At 48.2% G+C, this 13,426-nt stretch overlaps 1 protein-coding gene across 1 annotated transcript in view; it reads right to left on the minus strand.

Annotated features, from left to right (window-relative positions):
- The window catches only part of LOC136157432 (polycystin-1-like protein 2), a 107,081-nt gene that overhangs the window by 33,894 nt on the left and 59,761 nt on the right, over positions 1–13,426 (minus strand). Inside the window, exons 20-26 of the mRNA XM_065919327.1 lie at positions 12,927–13,053; positions 12,110–12,241; positions 10,294–10,516; positions 9,548–9,741; positions 5,244–5,474; positions 3,127–3,228; positions 306–484 (exon numbers count right to left, since the gene is read on the minus strand). Of these exons, the coding sequence (XP_065775399.1) occupies positions 306–484; positions 3,127–3,228; positions 5,244–5,474; positions 9,548–9,741; positions 10,294–10,516; positions 12,110–12,241; positions 12,927–13,053 (1,188 nt within the window). The remainder of the gene's footprint in view (positions 1–305; positions 485–3,126; positions 3,229–5,243; positions 5,475–9,547; positions 9,742–10,293; positions 10,517–12,109; positions 12,242–12,926; positions 13,054–13,426) is intronic.

Below are 13,426 nucleotides of genomic sequence, written 5' to 3' on the forward strand. Positions count from 1 at the left end.
CTCCTGGAGAATCAGCCAGTATCTCATCTACTCTCCTCATATTGGGCAGGGTTTGTCGTTAGAGTAGGCATCTATCCCCATTTTATAAATGGGGAAACTGAGAGCTAAATGAGAGACTGAGCATTTTGTGTGGCCTGTGGACTGATGGGCCTCTCTGACCCTTGGTTTCCTCATCTGTGAAATAGCGATCCAGTCTATGTTTAATACCAGAGGCCCATGAGGATCAGCAAGGCAGCACATGCACAGCGCCCAGCCTTGGACCTGGCTCTTAGTGGGTCCCTGTGGTTTGCCCACCCCTGACTCACCAGGATGGCTGGTCCCCCGAGTTGTCATGCCATAGTCGCAGGCTCCTCAGCTCCCCCAGGGGAAACAGGGTGGAGAGCAAGAAGACATCCACGCCCCCTCGCTCAAAAACCGGGATGTCAGGGTCCAACAGGTGGTGGGGCTCACTCTCTCCATCCAGGCCATACAGGGTGATGGTCACCTGAAACCCAGAGGCCAGGAGTAGCTAACTCTGTGTGGTAACTGAGCCCCGCGTTTCGCTGGAGGTGCCTGAAAACCAATGAAAACCAGCAAAGCTCGGCCCTTTCTCCTCCTCTCCTCCCACCTTGGGCCTACCTGAGTTATTTTTCAGCTGTATGAAGATTTGGGGTGACACTATCTGTATGCACATCTTTGAGATGAGCTATACTCATAAAATGCTTCCTGATGAACTTTTCAGACTATCCGTCTATTTATTTGAAAGGGCCATAGGACAGGAACTGGTTTTTCTCCCTAATGACTGTATTCTCAGGGCTCTCAGAGTTCCCAGTATTGAGGCAGGAATGAATGACTGCCCATTACTCTCAAAATACGTATTCCCGGGCCCCATCCAGACCTACCAAGAATACTGGGCACAGGAATGCGTATTTTTCTGAAGCCCTGCAGGTGCTGCTGGTGGCCATGCCTGATTACCTGAGCCCAAACCAACTACAGCAGGTGTCACTATGCCCCACTGATATCCGTCCCTCAGCCTCACCACTGTGGTGTTCCCATGTCCCACTGCCAGCTGCTGTGTCTCTCGCCCTGGGGGGTTCTTGACTGTCAGAGCAGCAGGTGGAAGGTAGCAGGGAATTAATGGCCCCTGCAAGCTGTTTTCCACTGATGACTGGTGGGATTGGTGGATAAACAGCCCAACTGACTCAGGCCTCTGCTGGGATAACTTTGAGGCCCACATTCCTCACTGCTTTCCAGAGTTCCCCGGTGGGATTAGGCTCCAGCTATCCACAGGGTAGTGTTTTTTGTTCCTTTCCTGCCTGGCTTCCCACTCCCTATGGGGTGCCCTGGAATCCCCTCTCAAACAAACTACTTGTGCTTGAATCCTTGTTTCAGAGTCAGCTTCTAAAGCAGAGTCTCCACTGTAGACACTGTCAGTCAGATAATTCCTTGCTCTGGGGCTTTCCTGTGTGCTATAGGATGTTTAGCATCATCCTTGGCCTCCACTCATGAGGTGCCAGTAGCATCTCTTCCTCTCCCAAGTTGTGACAACCAGAACCACTTCCAAATTACCAGCCATCCCTGGGGGCCAACCATTTGAGAACCACTGTGCCAGGAGAACCCAACTAACAGGTATCAATTGAAAAGTGAAATGGGGAGCCATGAAATGACCTGTGGATCACACGCTTTCACTCTTTCATTCCTAGGAAGGTCAGTTTCTCGTATCAAACAGAAGTGGAGTGGGTGTTTCATTAGAAGGATGAAAGTGATTCCTGCAATTATTCAGCAAATAGTTACTGAGCACTTACTCTGCGTTAGATAGCTGATTGAGGTACTGAGGTGCAGAGATTTTAAAAAATTCATTTAATTCAAATAAAAATATATACACAAGTAAAAATAAGATTTAAATAAGACTCAAAAAGTAAAAAGTAAGTGGACACATGCCGTGCTCTCATGGAGCCTAACACCATTTAAAACAACAGTGGAGGGACTTCCCTGGTGATTCAGTGGCTAAGACTCAGCTCTCAATGCAGGGGGTTCCACCCCTAGCCAGGGAACTAGATCATCAATGCCACAACTAAGAGTTTTCGTGCTGCAATGAAGATGGAAGATCCTGCAAGCTACAACTAAGACCTGGTGCAACCAAATAAATAAATAAATATTTAAAAAAAAAAAAACCCAAATCAACAGAGCTTTCTTCAGCACAGTACACACAGTATCCGTGGTTCTCAAACTATGTTCTTTGGAGCACAGTTTCAGTAGAGGAAGCTTGGGGGCTGCTGTGAGGGATGATACATCCTGATGAGGGACGTGACACAAGGTGGACTTAACTAAGGATGCTGAGAGATGGCAGAAACAACCTGCTGTGTGCTCCACAACTAAACTTTTAAGGATTTTGGAGAATCCATAGACAAATGAAATCACGGCTTCACTACCTTTAGTCAGCCTTTCAAGGACAGCCTGACCTCTTAGCTGGATGCCAGCTAATCTGTTTTCCTCAAAAATATAATTCGAGGTTCTTATTCAAATGGTTGCCATTGTTTCTCTCTTTTCTCCCCTTTCTCCTAAAAATTCTTTTTTCCCCTTTATTCACTGCTGGCAGTCTAATGACTGTTCTGCATACGTGAGCAGTTTGAGTGCAGGTAACTAGCTTTGAGTTATCCTTTGGTAGAGCTAAATGAGAAGACCAGTGGGTACAGTGATGGTGGCAGCTTAGTCTCTAAGTAGTGTCCGACTCTTGAAACCCCATGGACTATAGCCTGCCAGACTCCTTTGTCCATGGGATTTCCCAGGCAAGAATGCTGGAATGGGCTGCCATTTCCTTCTCCAGGGGATCTTCCCAGCCCAGGGACTGAACCCACATCTTTCTCGTCTACTACATTGGCAGGCAGATTCTTTACCAACTAAGCCACCAGGGAAGCACCACCAGACCCCAGATCTCCCTTAATTCATTCCTCCTTTATCTTTTTAAGCATTAAGGCTTAGGGTATTATTTTTGTCTAGCAAAAAGATACTTTTCTCCAAAAAAGCAGAAGTTTAAAAAAACCCCACAATGAAATCCAGTGTGCTAAAGTAACTCAACAACCAACTGGCAAACACATTGCTGGGTGGTACATGCTAATTGACCAAGGGGTCTTGTGAGTCAAGTACCTTTGAGGAAGTGGCTGCCCCCCTCCGGTGTCCGGTGTAGACTGTCACCAGGTAGTGGTACTGAGCAAAGGGGTCGTTGTCCTCCAGCACTGTGACCTTTACCTGGACAGAAGGATGACATTGTGGGATCATCCACCACACATGTAGCCAGGAGTGAGTTGGGCATTCATGACAATTAAAGGGGGGAAGCACAATTATGTCTGCTATTGAGTCATTGCATCAGATAAGAACTGTTCTTTATAAAAGCAGGGTTTCAAGTGAAAACCAAAACTTTTAAAATAAAAAATATACACTCATTATTAAGTATGACCCAAAGTAGTCAAATTGGAAATGAACTTGATATTAAGCTGAGAATGTTTGATGTTTGAACTGATAAATACAAACTCGGTTCATAAATGATTTCTCATAACATTGATAACCAGATTGTGCCTCTAAGGGAATTTAAAAAGAATGAATGTTGTTTTAGCAAAAAATAAATAGCTGGAGTTGGTCAGAGGCTACAGAGGGCTGGGCAGTGATGAGCTGCCCAGATCTATTGTCAGCGGAGGGCTGTTTTCTCAGTTGCCAAGGTGGTGTTGTCAGGGATGCAAGTCATCTCTGTCAAAGTCATGCACCTCCTAGGGAAGCCGATATCTAAGGACAGATTGGTGCATTGCCAAAGATCAAGACCTGGGCTTCTCAGCATAGTTCAGGACAATTCCAGAGCTCCTCAAGGGGTCAATCAACTGTCAATAGGCTGCATCCCAAATTGACTTCTCCCCCTACCCATCCTACCTTCTTCCTTCCCTGCCCCGGGGCTGATCCCAAGCACTTCTTGATAAATACCCTGCATATTCAACTCCATCTGGTCTGCTCCCCAGGAACCAACCCACAGCTGAGGGACTTAAAATATTAGTGTTAAACCCTTTGGACAAATCAAATACAACAGTATAAATTGGGAAACTATTATCTTTTTAGGTTTCATACCATTCACATCCTGAGAGGTGTTGCTCTATGTAGGGAGGGTAGGCAATGTTGAAAGATTCAGTGCATTCTTATATTCATTTATGTGCTCACTCACTTGTGAGTGTGTATTGAAGGCTCCTATGGGTCAGATATGATGCATGTATCAGAAAAAGAATCAGAACTTTGTTGTCACAATTGGTTATTGTTTGATCTCGTTTTTACCCTCAGACCTGACTTATCAGGCAGATCTGGGTTTGAATTCTGGCTCCTGGGAGGTGGCTTTGGACTAGATAATTGCCCTCTCTGCCCCTCTCTTGCTTCCTCTGTAAAATGATAGAGGTACTGTGCAGGCCTGGGTTGTTCAAACCCCACACATTCCAATGAAAGGACTGGTTTTGGCAAACTCCTGGAAGATAACCTCTAAGTCCTTGAAATATTCTGCATGATCAGGGTGTCTGACTACCCGGGGCCTCAGGCTGCCCTAAGCATTATGTGCTAACAGTCTGATCTGTGGTGAGACCTTTGGGCCATGCTCTGTCAGTCTGACCTGGGCAGGGAAGAGGGGCAGTGGTTGCTGCAGACTAAAAACAGTCATGCAGGTGCCATACTTATGAGACTAACCCCTAGTAAAACCAGGGTTTGGACAGTATGTCACATGTGCTGTTGCACATCATTGCTAGAAGAATTCATCTGTCTGTAGGGCTCCATGGGGAGAGGACAGTTAGAATCTCTTGCCTGATCTCTCCTGGACCCTTCCCTTTACTGATTTTAATCTGCACTTTTTCACTGTAATAAACCATAATCATGAGGATAATAGCTTTTTAAAGTTCTGTGTTTCCTTCTAGCAAATCATTGAATTTGAGGGTGGTCTAGGGGACTCTCAACATCAGTACCCTCCACCTTGGTGCTATTGTGGGCATTAAGTGGGAATAGTACCTGGCACATAGTAGATCCTCAATAAGTGGTCAGTTTTATAATCCTCCTGATAATTTGATAAACAAGAACATTTTACAGGTAAAGAGGCTGAGGGGCCAGCTTATCAGAGATGACTCCAGGGGTCAAGGCCTGGACTTGCAGCTGGCCCCTCAGCTCCCCACCAGGGCTCCATTCTCTGGAGCTCCTGCAAGGGGACTGCTCACCCACTGCCATTCCCGTGGATCGTGCCACCTCACCTTGGCTTGATCCTGAGCATCCTTCCTCCTCGCCCAGATCAACACCAGAAGGTAGGCCACGCAGAGGCAGCTCACAGTGGTCACAACCACAGGGTTGTCCTCAAAGGTGGCAAAGAGCTTAGCAGTCTGGCGGACATCCACAGCGTTGGGCATCACCAGGAACGTGCTCCCAAAGAAGGTGAGGTGGTTGCAGAGGCAGTGGGTCTGCGAGAGGGTGGTCCGCGGCCCCACCTGCAACCCCAAAGAGGCCCTGGTGAAAGCACTTGGGGAGCGTATCTTCCCTGCCCACGGGAGGAGAGCAGTGAGGGGTGGATCCTGTCCTGGGAAGGGCTGGGAGACTGCTGAAGGCCAGCTTCAGGATTCTCTTTGGGCTTTTTTATTTAGTTAAACATTTATCTTTAAATATAGTGAATTATGTCTTGTGATGGGCTCATCTGGTGGCTCAGACAGTAAAGAATCTGCTTGCAATGCCCGAGACCCAGGTTCAATCCCTGGTTTGGGAAGATCCCTTGAAGAAGGGAATAGTTACCCACTCCAGTGTTCTTGCCTGGAGAATTCCAGGAACAGAGGAGCCTGGCAGGCTGCAGCCCGTAAAGTCGCAAAGAGTCAGGCATGACTGAGCGACCTAATGCTCACACATGTCTGTAAAAAGCATTTTTGCACCTGTCTTTCTCAGTGAGTGACCATGTCCATCTTGCCAATCTGCTTTGCCTTTTTGGATAGGAAGTATAAAGGGTAAAACCAAAACGCCCTCTGTCCGCCAGCCTCCAGAAGCAGCCACTGCCACATGTTTGGTGTGTGTCCTTTCCAGTCCTCTCTCCCACCTGGTGCTCCCTCACCGGGCAGGTATTTGTGGGGTGCTCCTTCCAGGCCAGGCAACGGGCAAGGTGCTGAGAGAACATTCAGGGTGACCAACTCATCTCAGTTTGCCAGGGACCTCTCTGTTTCTCAAACTGAAAGTCTTAGATCCTGAGAGCCCCCTGAGTCCCAGGCAAACTGAGACAGTGGGTTGTCTTATACTGAAGTGAAAAACAGCAGAGATCAGGAGAACCATGGCAAGAAAACAGGAAGGACAAATATTCACATCCTAAGCTGGTTCTCAGCAACAGAAAAGAATTCTCTAAATTTTACCCACTTTAGACCTAGGGACCTGTGACCCCTGTCCCAGGCCCATGCTTTGAAGGGTCTCACTCTAGCCGTCCTAGGGCTGTGCCCTTGCGCACAGGATGAAGAGTCGTGAGGGCAGAGGGAACATGCCCACCATAGCACGTACAACCCAGCGAGGACCAGGGTGAGATCCTTGGTGACCCTGAGGAAGAGCCCCCCCTTTTGCACTCCAGATGCCTCATTTGTCTTACCTAATGTCTTACCCTGGGACCCCCCGCTTTTAGACTGTGGTCTGGGGACTTGGACCTCAGAATTCTCTCTTCCAGGGCCCGCCTAGACCCATTCCTTAGGATCGTCCTTCTGTGGAGGACTGGCTACTGGTGTGGCCACTGACGGGCACAAGAGTGGCAAAGAAGTGAAGTGAAGTTGTTCAGTCATGTCCAACTCTTTTCGACCCCATGAACTGTAGCGTACAAGGTTCCTCTGTCCTTGGAATTTTCTAGTCAAGAATACTGGAGTGGGTTGCTATTTCCTATGGCAAAACATGGGGAAATGGGGCATGTAGATAGAGCTTGGGCTCGGGGTCCTTGTAGTATGGGGACTGAGGTTAGGGGAGAGAGAGACAGGAATGGGGCAGGGGAGGGCTCTCTATCTGGCTCTTAATTCATCTTGTGCACTTAGTGACAAGGCTTCTCTTGCAGGCTAAGGCCTTCCTTAGCTTGCAGTCCACCCAGGGCTATTCAGAGGGTGAAGATTTCATTCAGACCCACAACTCAGCACTACTTTTTCATTCCAGGGTCCCCCATGAGGTGGTAAGGTAGGAGACAACAGAAAATACTGACATGTGGAAAGTTCTTTGCTCAACACCTGCTGAGGAAAAACCTGTGGCAGCCCAAACATGCCTCAGCAGATAATTCTTATCTTTTACCCTTAACACACCTCCTGGCAAGGCTGACCCCTCTGACAGCTATGGCGTCAACTGTTTTATTGACAGAGTTCACGTGGGTCTCACATCCATATTTGCTTACTGTTTCCCAATCCTGATCAGTGTTTTGCATCAGCTGTGGGTCGGGAACCCTTGGCACACCCAGGAGGGGTGGGGCTGGTTCAGAGAACTCCAAGCAAGTGCTCCTGACAAGACCTCAGCACTAGGCGCACAGGGGCCAGACCTGATCTATGCCTAACGTTTTACTTTCCTGGGTTTTCACAAAGACTTGGAGGGCAGTGGCTTTCCTACTCTTTTCCAGCATGAGAGTCCTTTTGAAAACCAGAAGTTAATCTGGAAAAACCAGAAACTCTTCATGAGATTCCCCCATGACAGAAGCTCCACCTTTAGTATCCTTTGAGAAAATATATAAAGAAGTTCTCAAACCCCTTGCAATAATTCTGCCTTTACTCCACTGATAAGGTCTGCAGTTCACAGATTTGGAGCTTTCTTTGGTTATTTAGAGAATAGACAGTGGTGATTTTTCCATCCAAAACTGGTGATCCCATTTACTTATTTTTCCCCCATTTAATTATTTATGGCTCTGTGTGTGTGTGCGCGCGCGTGCGTGTGCACTCAGTTGTGTCTGACTCTTTGCGACCCCATGGACTGTAGCCCATCAGGCTCCTCTGTTTATGGAATTTCCCAGGCAAGAATTCTGGAGTCGGTTGCTATTTCCTATTCCAGATGGCTTTGTATCAGTACCCGTCTGTATCAACATCTATTTCTATAATGAGCATCAGGTTCACAGTATTGGGTTAATATAATTTGGTAATATGACACATTCCCCATGACTTTTGTATGCCCCACATTTGTGTGTGTGTGTATTAGTACCTGTATATTCTTAAAAATGTGTAAGCACCTGGGAACCCATGACTCCACCCAAAAGCTAGGAACTTTCCAGTAACTTACATTTAGCTAAGTGGTCCTCCCTCAGTCTGTCCTCATGCTCCCTCTCAACCCAGAGTGTCTAACACAACAGTCACTTTCATCTGTGGAGCACCTACTATGTACCAGGTGCCACGCTAAGTACTTTATACTTATAACCTGGTCTAGGTCCCACCCTGTGGTAAGTGGCAGCCATCCTTTATCCCCATTTTCAGATGGGAAAGTTCAGAGAGGTGGGGGGCCTTGTCCAAGGTCATCTTGCAAGTGCTGATGACATGGAATTGGACCCAAGTCTGTCCAGTGGCAGAGTCCTTGCAGCCAGCCCCTGTACCATCCTATTCTGAGCCTCAGGCCTCAGGGCAGTCTGCAATGGGCATTCTGTGTCAGCAACGTGGGGATCAGACGAGTCACTGGTAGTGAGGACTCTTAAAGATGGCAACACCCTCAGGTCTCGTTCACAAGGTACAAAGACTTAGGCTGCAAGCGTGGGAAACATGCTGTCTCTTGGACATCTCAATGAGCCCTTGTCTCTTCTTGGCACTTGGGGAACTACCATGTGTGGCAGCTGGAAGCCAGGCTGGAGTTGACAAGGAAGCCAAAGAGGAAGCAGAAACAAACCCCAAAGGATCTTGGTTCTGAGTCCTCTTTTGTGGCTCTGCTAGGACCTGGCCTCTTAGACTTGTGACTGCTGTCATTGGACATATGCACCATTTGCTTCTCGTCTGTCCTCTGCTAGACTGAGTGCTCACTGTTTGTCTCATCATTGTATCCCTACCAGTTGGCCTGGCACTGATGAACATGTGTAGAATGAATGAAAGAAGGAATATGATCTAGGGGGTTGGGATGGGTGTGTCATAAAATTCAACTAGACGTGGAGGTTGTTCTGGGGAGAGTATGGAAGTCCAGCAGAGGGAGACTGTAGACATCTGCCACCCCAAGAAGATGGCATTGGATTGGAAGATCGAAGTGGGAATGGAAGTTTTGCAGGCAAGGTCAGGGAAAAGGGTATTCTGAGGGAAAGAACTGCATGTGCAAAGGCATGGAAGAGGGAAGGAAGACACTGATGCCCCAGGGATGGCTTCTGATGGCCTCAAAACCTATGTCTGACACCAGGACACTGTCACAGGCCTTGGCTCCGCGGAGGCAGAGCTGAGCTGCCCTGAGACAAGGATGTGATTGCTGTTAATAGAACCACCTGCCTCCAGGGCTCCAGGAGCCTGGGCTGGGCTCTGGAGAAGCAATGCCTCATGTTGCTTAAAGCTTGTGCTCTGGGGACAGACCTGGGCTTGACTCTCTACCATCTTCTTTGCTTCCCCCTCCTTACCTGGCACCCGGAGTTGTCCCAAGTGCCCTGGACCTCGTCCCAGAAAACACAATGGGACAGGAAGGTGGTGATGCCAACTGTGAGGTCCCTGCCGGGAGCTGGCTCCAGGTCAGACTCAGGGATCACAGTCAGATAGTAGATACCTTCTCCAAAATGCAGGTCCTCTAGGCTCAGGATCCACGTGGACAGCTCATCTGCAGGAAGCAGTGGGTACGGGGGGTGGGGGTGGGGGTCCAGGTCAGCCTGAAGCCTCGTGGAAGCTGCATCTAATGTGATGGGAGCGGGGCACCAGGTGCCTGGGCAGGGAGGCAGACACTGACGGTCTCCCTGATGCCCCAGGAGTAAGGGGAGGAGGCACGCCCAGCTCAGTGAGCTGAGTTGGCCTGATGAGGCACAGTTTCTGACTTTGCTGCTCCTCGGCCGTGTGACTGTGGACTAGTTACTTAACCTCTCTGTTTGTATCTGAAAAGTAAACGTTTCATTCATCCCCATCCCCAAGGGCTGTCATGAGGACTGCAATGAGGTCAGTTCTGTGAGTGCTTGTCAGCTTCTTCAGGGCATATAGTAATTGTTCACCTAGTATTGCCTAATAATAATAATAATCATACCACTAACAAAAATAAGTACTGAATGTAGCAAGTTTTTTTTTCTTTTTCTTTTTTTTCTCTATGGCTCTGATTTCAAGTTTTAAGCTGGTCACACCCCCAGGAAGCAACTCAAGAGGCTGCCCTGGGTGGTGAGACTACCTGGAGCAGCCGTTGGCAGGAGGTGAGCCTGGGCATCGTAGCTGGTCTCATTGGGGTGGTAGCCATAGCCCAGGCTGAGCGTGAGTGGGGTGTCAGGTCTCCAGTGAAGCTGGATCCCTAAAGCCGCGCTGCCTGACGTCAGGTTCACTCGCAGAGCTTCAGGTCTGCTCAGGTTCAGCACCGTTGGCTCGCTGTGTCCTTCTGAAAGCCGAGGCAGCAGGATCTGTATTCAGAAACAGTCACATCAAGGGTGTGCCAGGACAGGAATGCCTGTGAACATCAGGGAGAGCCCCTGGGGAGTTGAAATCCAACCTGCGCTCTGCTCTTTCCATTAGTTTCCTGAGGCTGCTGTGACAAATGACCACAGCTTTGTGGCTTAAAACAACACGTTTATTCTGTTATAGCCCTGGAGGCCAGAAGCCCCCAAATCAGTTGCACAGGGCTACAGTTATCAGAGCTGTTTCCTTCTCGAGGTTCCAGGTGGGGGGAACCCACTTCTTTGCCTTTTCCAGTTTATTGAAGTGCCTGCAGTCCTTGGCTCATGTACCCCTTCTTGCATCACCCAACCTGTTGATTCTGTCATCAAACTGCCTTTCCCCTGCCCCACCCACCTGCCACTTAGAAGGACCTCTTGATGACACTGGGCCCACCCAGGTGATCCAGGTTCATCTCTCTATTTCAGGATTTTTAACTTAAATCACATCTGCAGAGTCACGTTTTGCTGTGTCAGCTGCCATATTCACAGCTCAGGGATGAGGATGAGCATATCTTCGGGGCCTTTATTCGGCCCCTGCTCCTCAAGCTGTGCACCCTGGCTCAGGGCTACACCTGCACAGAAAGTGCACGAGGATGACTCTGGGCTCCAGAGCACAGGCTTAATAGTGGTACACAGGCTCGGTTGCTCCACAGCATGTGGGAGCTTCCCAGACCAGGGATCAAACCCATGTCCCCTGCACTGGAGATGAAACCCAGGTCTCCTGTATTGCAGGCAGTCTCCTGAATTGCAGGTGGATTCTTAACCACAGAGCCACCAGGGAAGCCCTCACTGAGAGGATTAAAAATGTTGTTATGTACAAAATTCTTAGCCAAGTGCCACATACACAGTAGCACTCAATTAGTTGCTGCTATTCCTCTGCTTTATTCTAACATTAGAACTTCTCATAACCACTCTCCATTTAATCAACTCTCTGAATTAACTAATGCCCTCCACCCACTATTTATTTATTTAATTAAAAAAATTTTTGACTGCACCTCAAAGGTTGAATCTGGGACCACAGTAGTGAAAGCACCAAGTCCTAACCACTGGGCCACCAGGGAATTCCTTCCATCCTTTTTCTTTTTTTAAATATGTGTTTATTTGATTGAGCTGGATCTTAGTTGTGGCATGTGGGATCTAGTCCCCTGACCAGAGGTTGAACCAGTCGTTTGAACATTCTTTATCACAGCATATATATAACCAAATAATATATAGTTTTATGTTCAACTATATAAATACATATAGTTTTATGTTAAATTATAATGTTTGCAGTGCTTATAGTAGGGTAAGGATAATTCTTCATGAGTCTCTTCTTTTTTTCTTTTCTCTTTCTTTCTTTTATTGCCCACACCATGAAGCTTATAGGATCTTAGTTCTCTGACCAGGGATTGAACCTAGGCCTTCGGTAGTGTTTGGAGTCCTAACTGCTGGACCACCAGGTGATTTCCAATGATTCTCTTCTTTAGTCTTTTTTTTCCATAACCAGCCAATTTTGGACCCAACCAAGTTGAAAAAGAATTCAGAAGTGCCACCTGACTTCTGAGCATACCCCAAGCCTACCTCTATATACTCCGACAGATTCTTCACAGGGATGCGTTGTCCACTAGGACTGGTCATAGAGAGGCCACCCACAGTTCCGCTGACATCAAAGTGACCTCGGGCTGGAAAGGGGCTCTTGGGAAAGCTCATCATCTGAAACCAAGAACAGAGAGCATTAGCCTAGGCTCCCAAGGGCTGGAAGATAACCAGGCCCCTGTGTGAAGGAAAAGGTTTCCCCAGACGGGTGGATAGGTGGCCCTTGCCCTGTGGGGTGAATGAAGGGGCCCCATTTTTAGCTGCTGCTATTTTTCCTGGTGTGTGTGTGTGTGTGTGTGTGTGTGACCTTCAAGGCTGTGACCTCAGAAATCTGGGCCTAGAGACCTGATCATACTTGCTACAGCTGAGCAATTACTGGACTATAAACAGTGTGACACTTTCTTCTAGCAAAGGCACAAGGTTTCTAAGAGAAAGACGTTTGTCTGCTTTCTTGGAGGCTCAAGGAGCCGAGAGTCAGATGTGCCCTAATTTGGGAAGGAAACAGCCCTGAGTTTACTTTTGCCTACTTATGGAATGGAGTCTGAAGAGCTTCATTGCCAAGGACTAATTAAACCAGGGCTGCTGGAGAAATTCCACTATACAGTGGAAAGAGGGTGGCCTGGGGAGTCAGAAGGCCTGGGCCTGCCACTTTGCTGGTCGCCTTGGGCAAGTCACTGAACACACCTGTAAAATGGGCTTAATTAATTGATAGAACTGTTAGCAACATGAATGAAAAAGCATGTGTGCCAGTGCTTTGCAAACTGTAAAGGGCTGTTGCTAAGGGTGTTCTTTCTATTGTTACCCTTATGTCCACATGCTCCCGATAGTCCTCCATGGAGCCAAGGGAGAGGGTAGCGGGCAAGGTGAAGGTCGCAGAACTGGCTGCAGCAATGTGCACGGAGGAGCCTCGCCAACTCCGGGGCTGTATTCTGTTCACAAGGTGAGAATGGAGGTGCCGGGAGAGAGAGGAGAAGGCCAGTGTCAGAGGAAGATCTGCCCAGTCTAGCACTGCATGGGGACTAGCTTTAGCATCAGTGCTTCTTTCGAGATCCCCTTAGATCAGTAGTCCCCAGCGTTCTGTCACCAGGGACCGGTTTCATGGGAGACAAATTTTCCAAGGACCAGGTAGGGGGATGGCTTGGGGATGATTCAAGCACATTACACTTATTGTGCGTTCTATTTCTATTATTATTACATCAGCTCCACCTCAGATCATCAGGCATTAGACCTCAGAGACCTGCCTTACTCAGATGGTTCTGTGTTTGCAGATTCAGTGGGAGCAGCATAAAAGGCAGGTGATGC

The sequence above is a fragment of the Muntiacus reevesi genome, chromosome 2, assembly GCF_963930625.1.
Source record: "Muntiacus reevesi chromosome 2, mMunRee1.1, whole genome shotgun sequence".
Classification (NCBI taxonomy): Eukaryota; Metazoa; Chordata; class Mammalia; order Artiodactyla; family Cervidae; genus Muntiacus; species Muntiacus reevesi.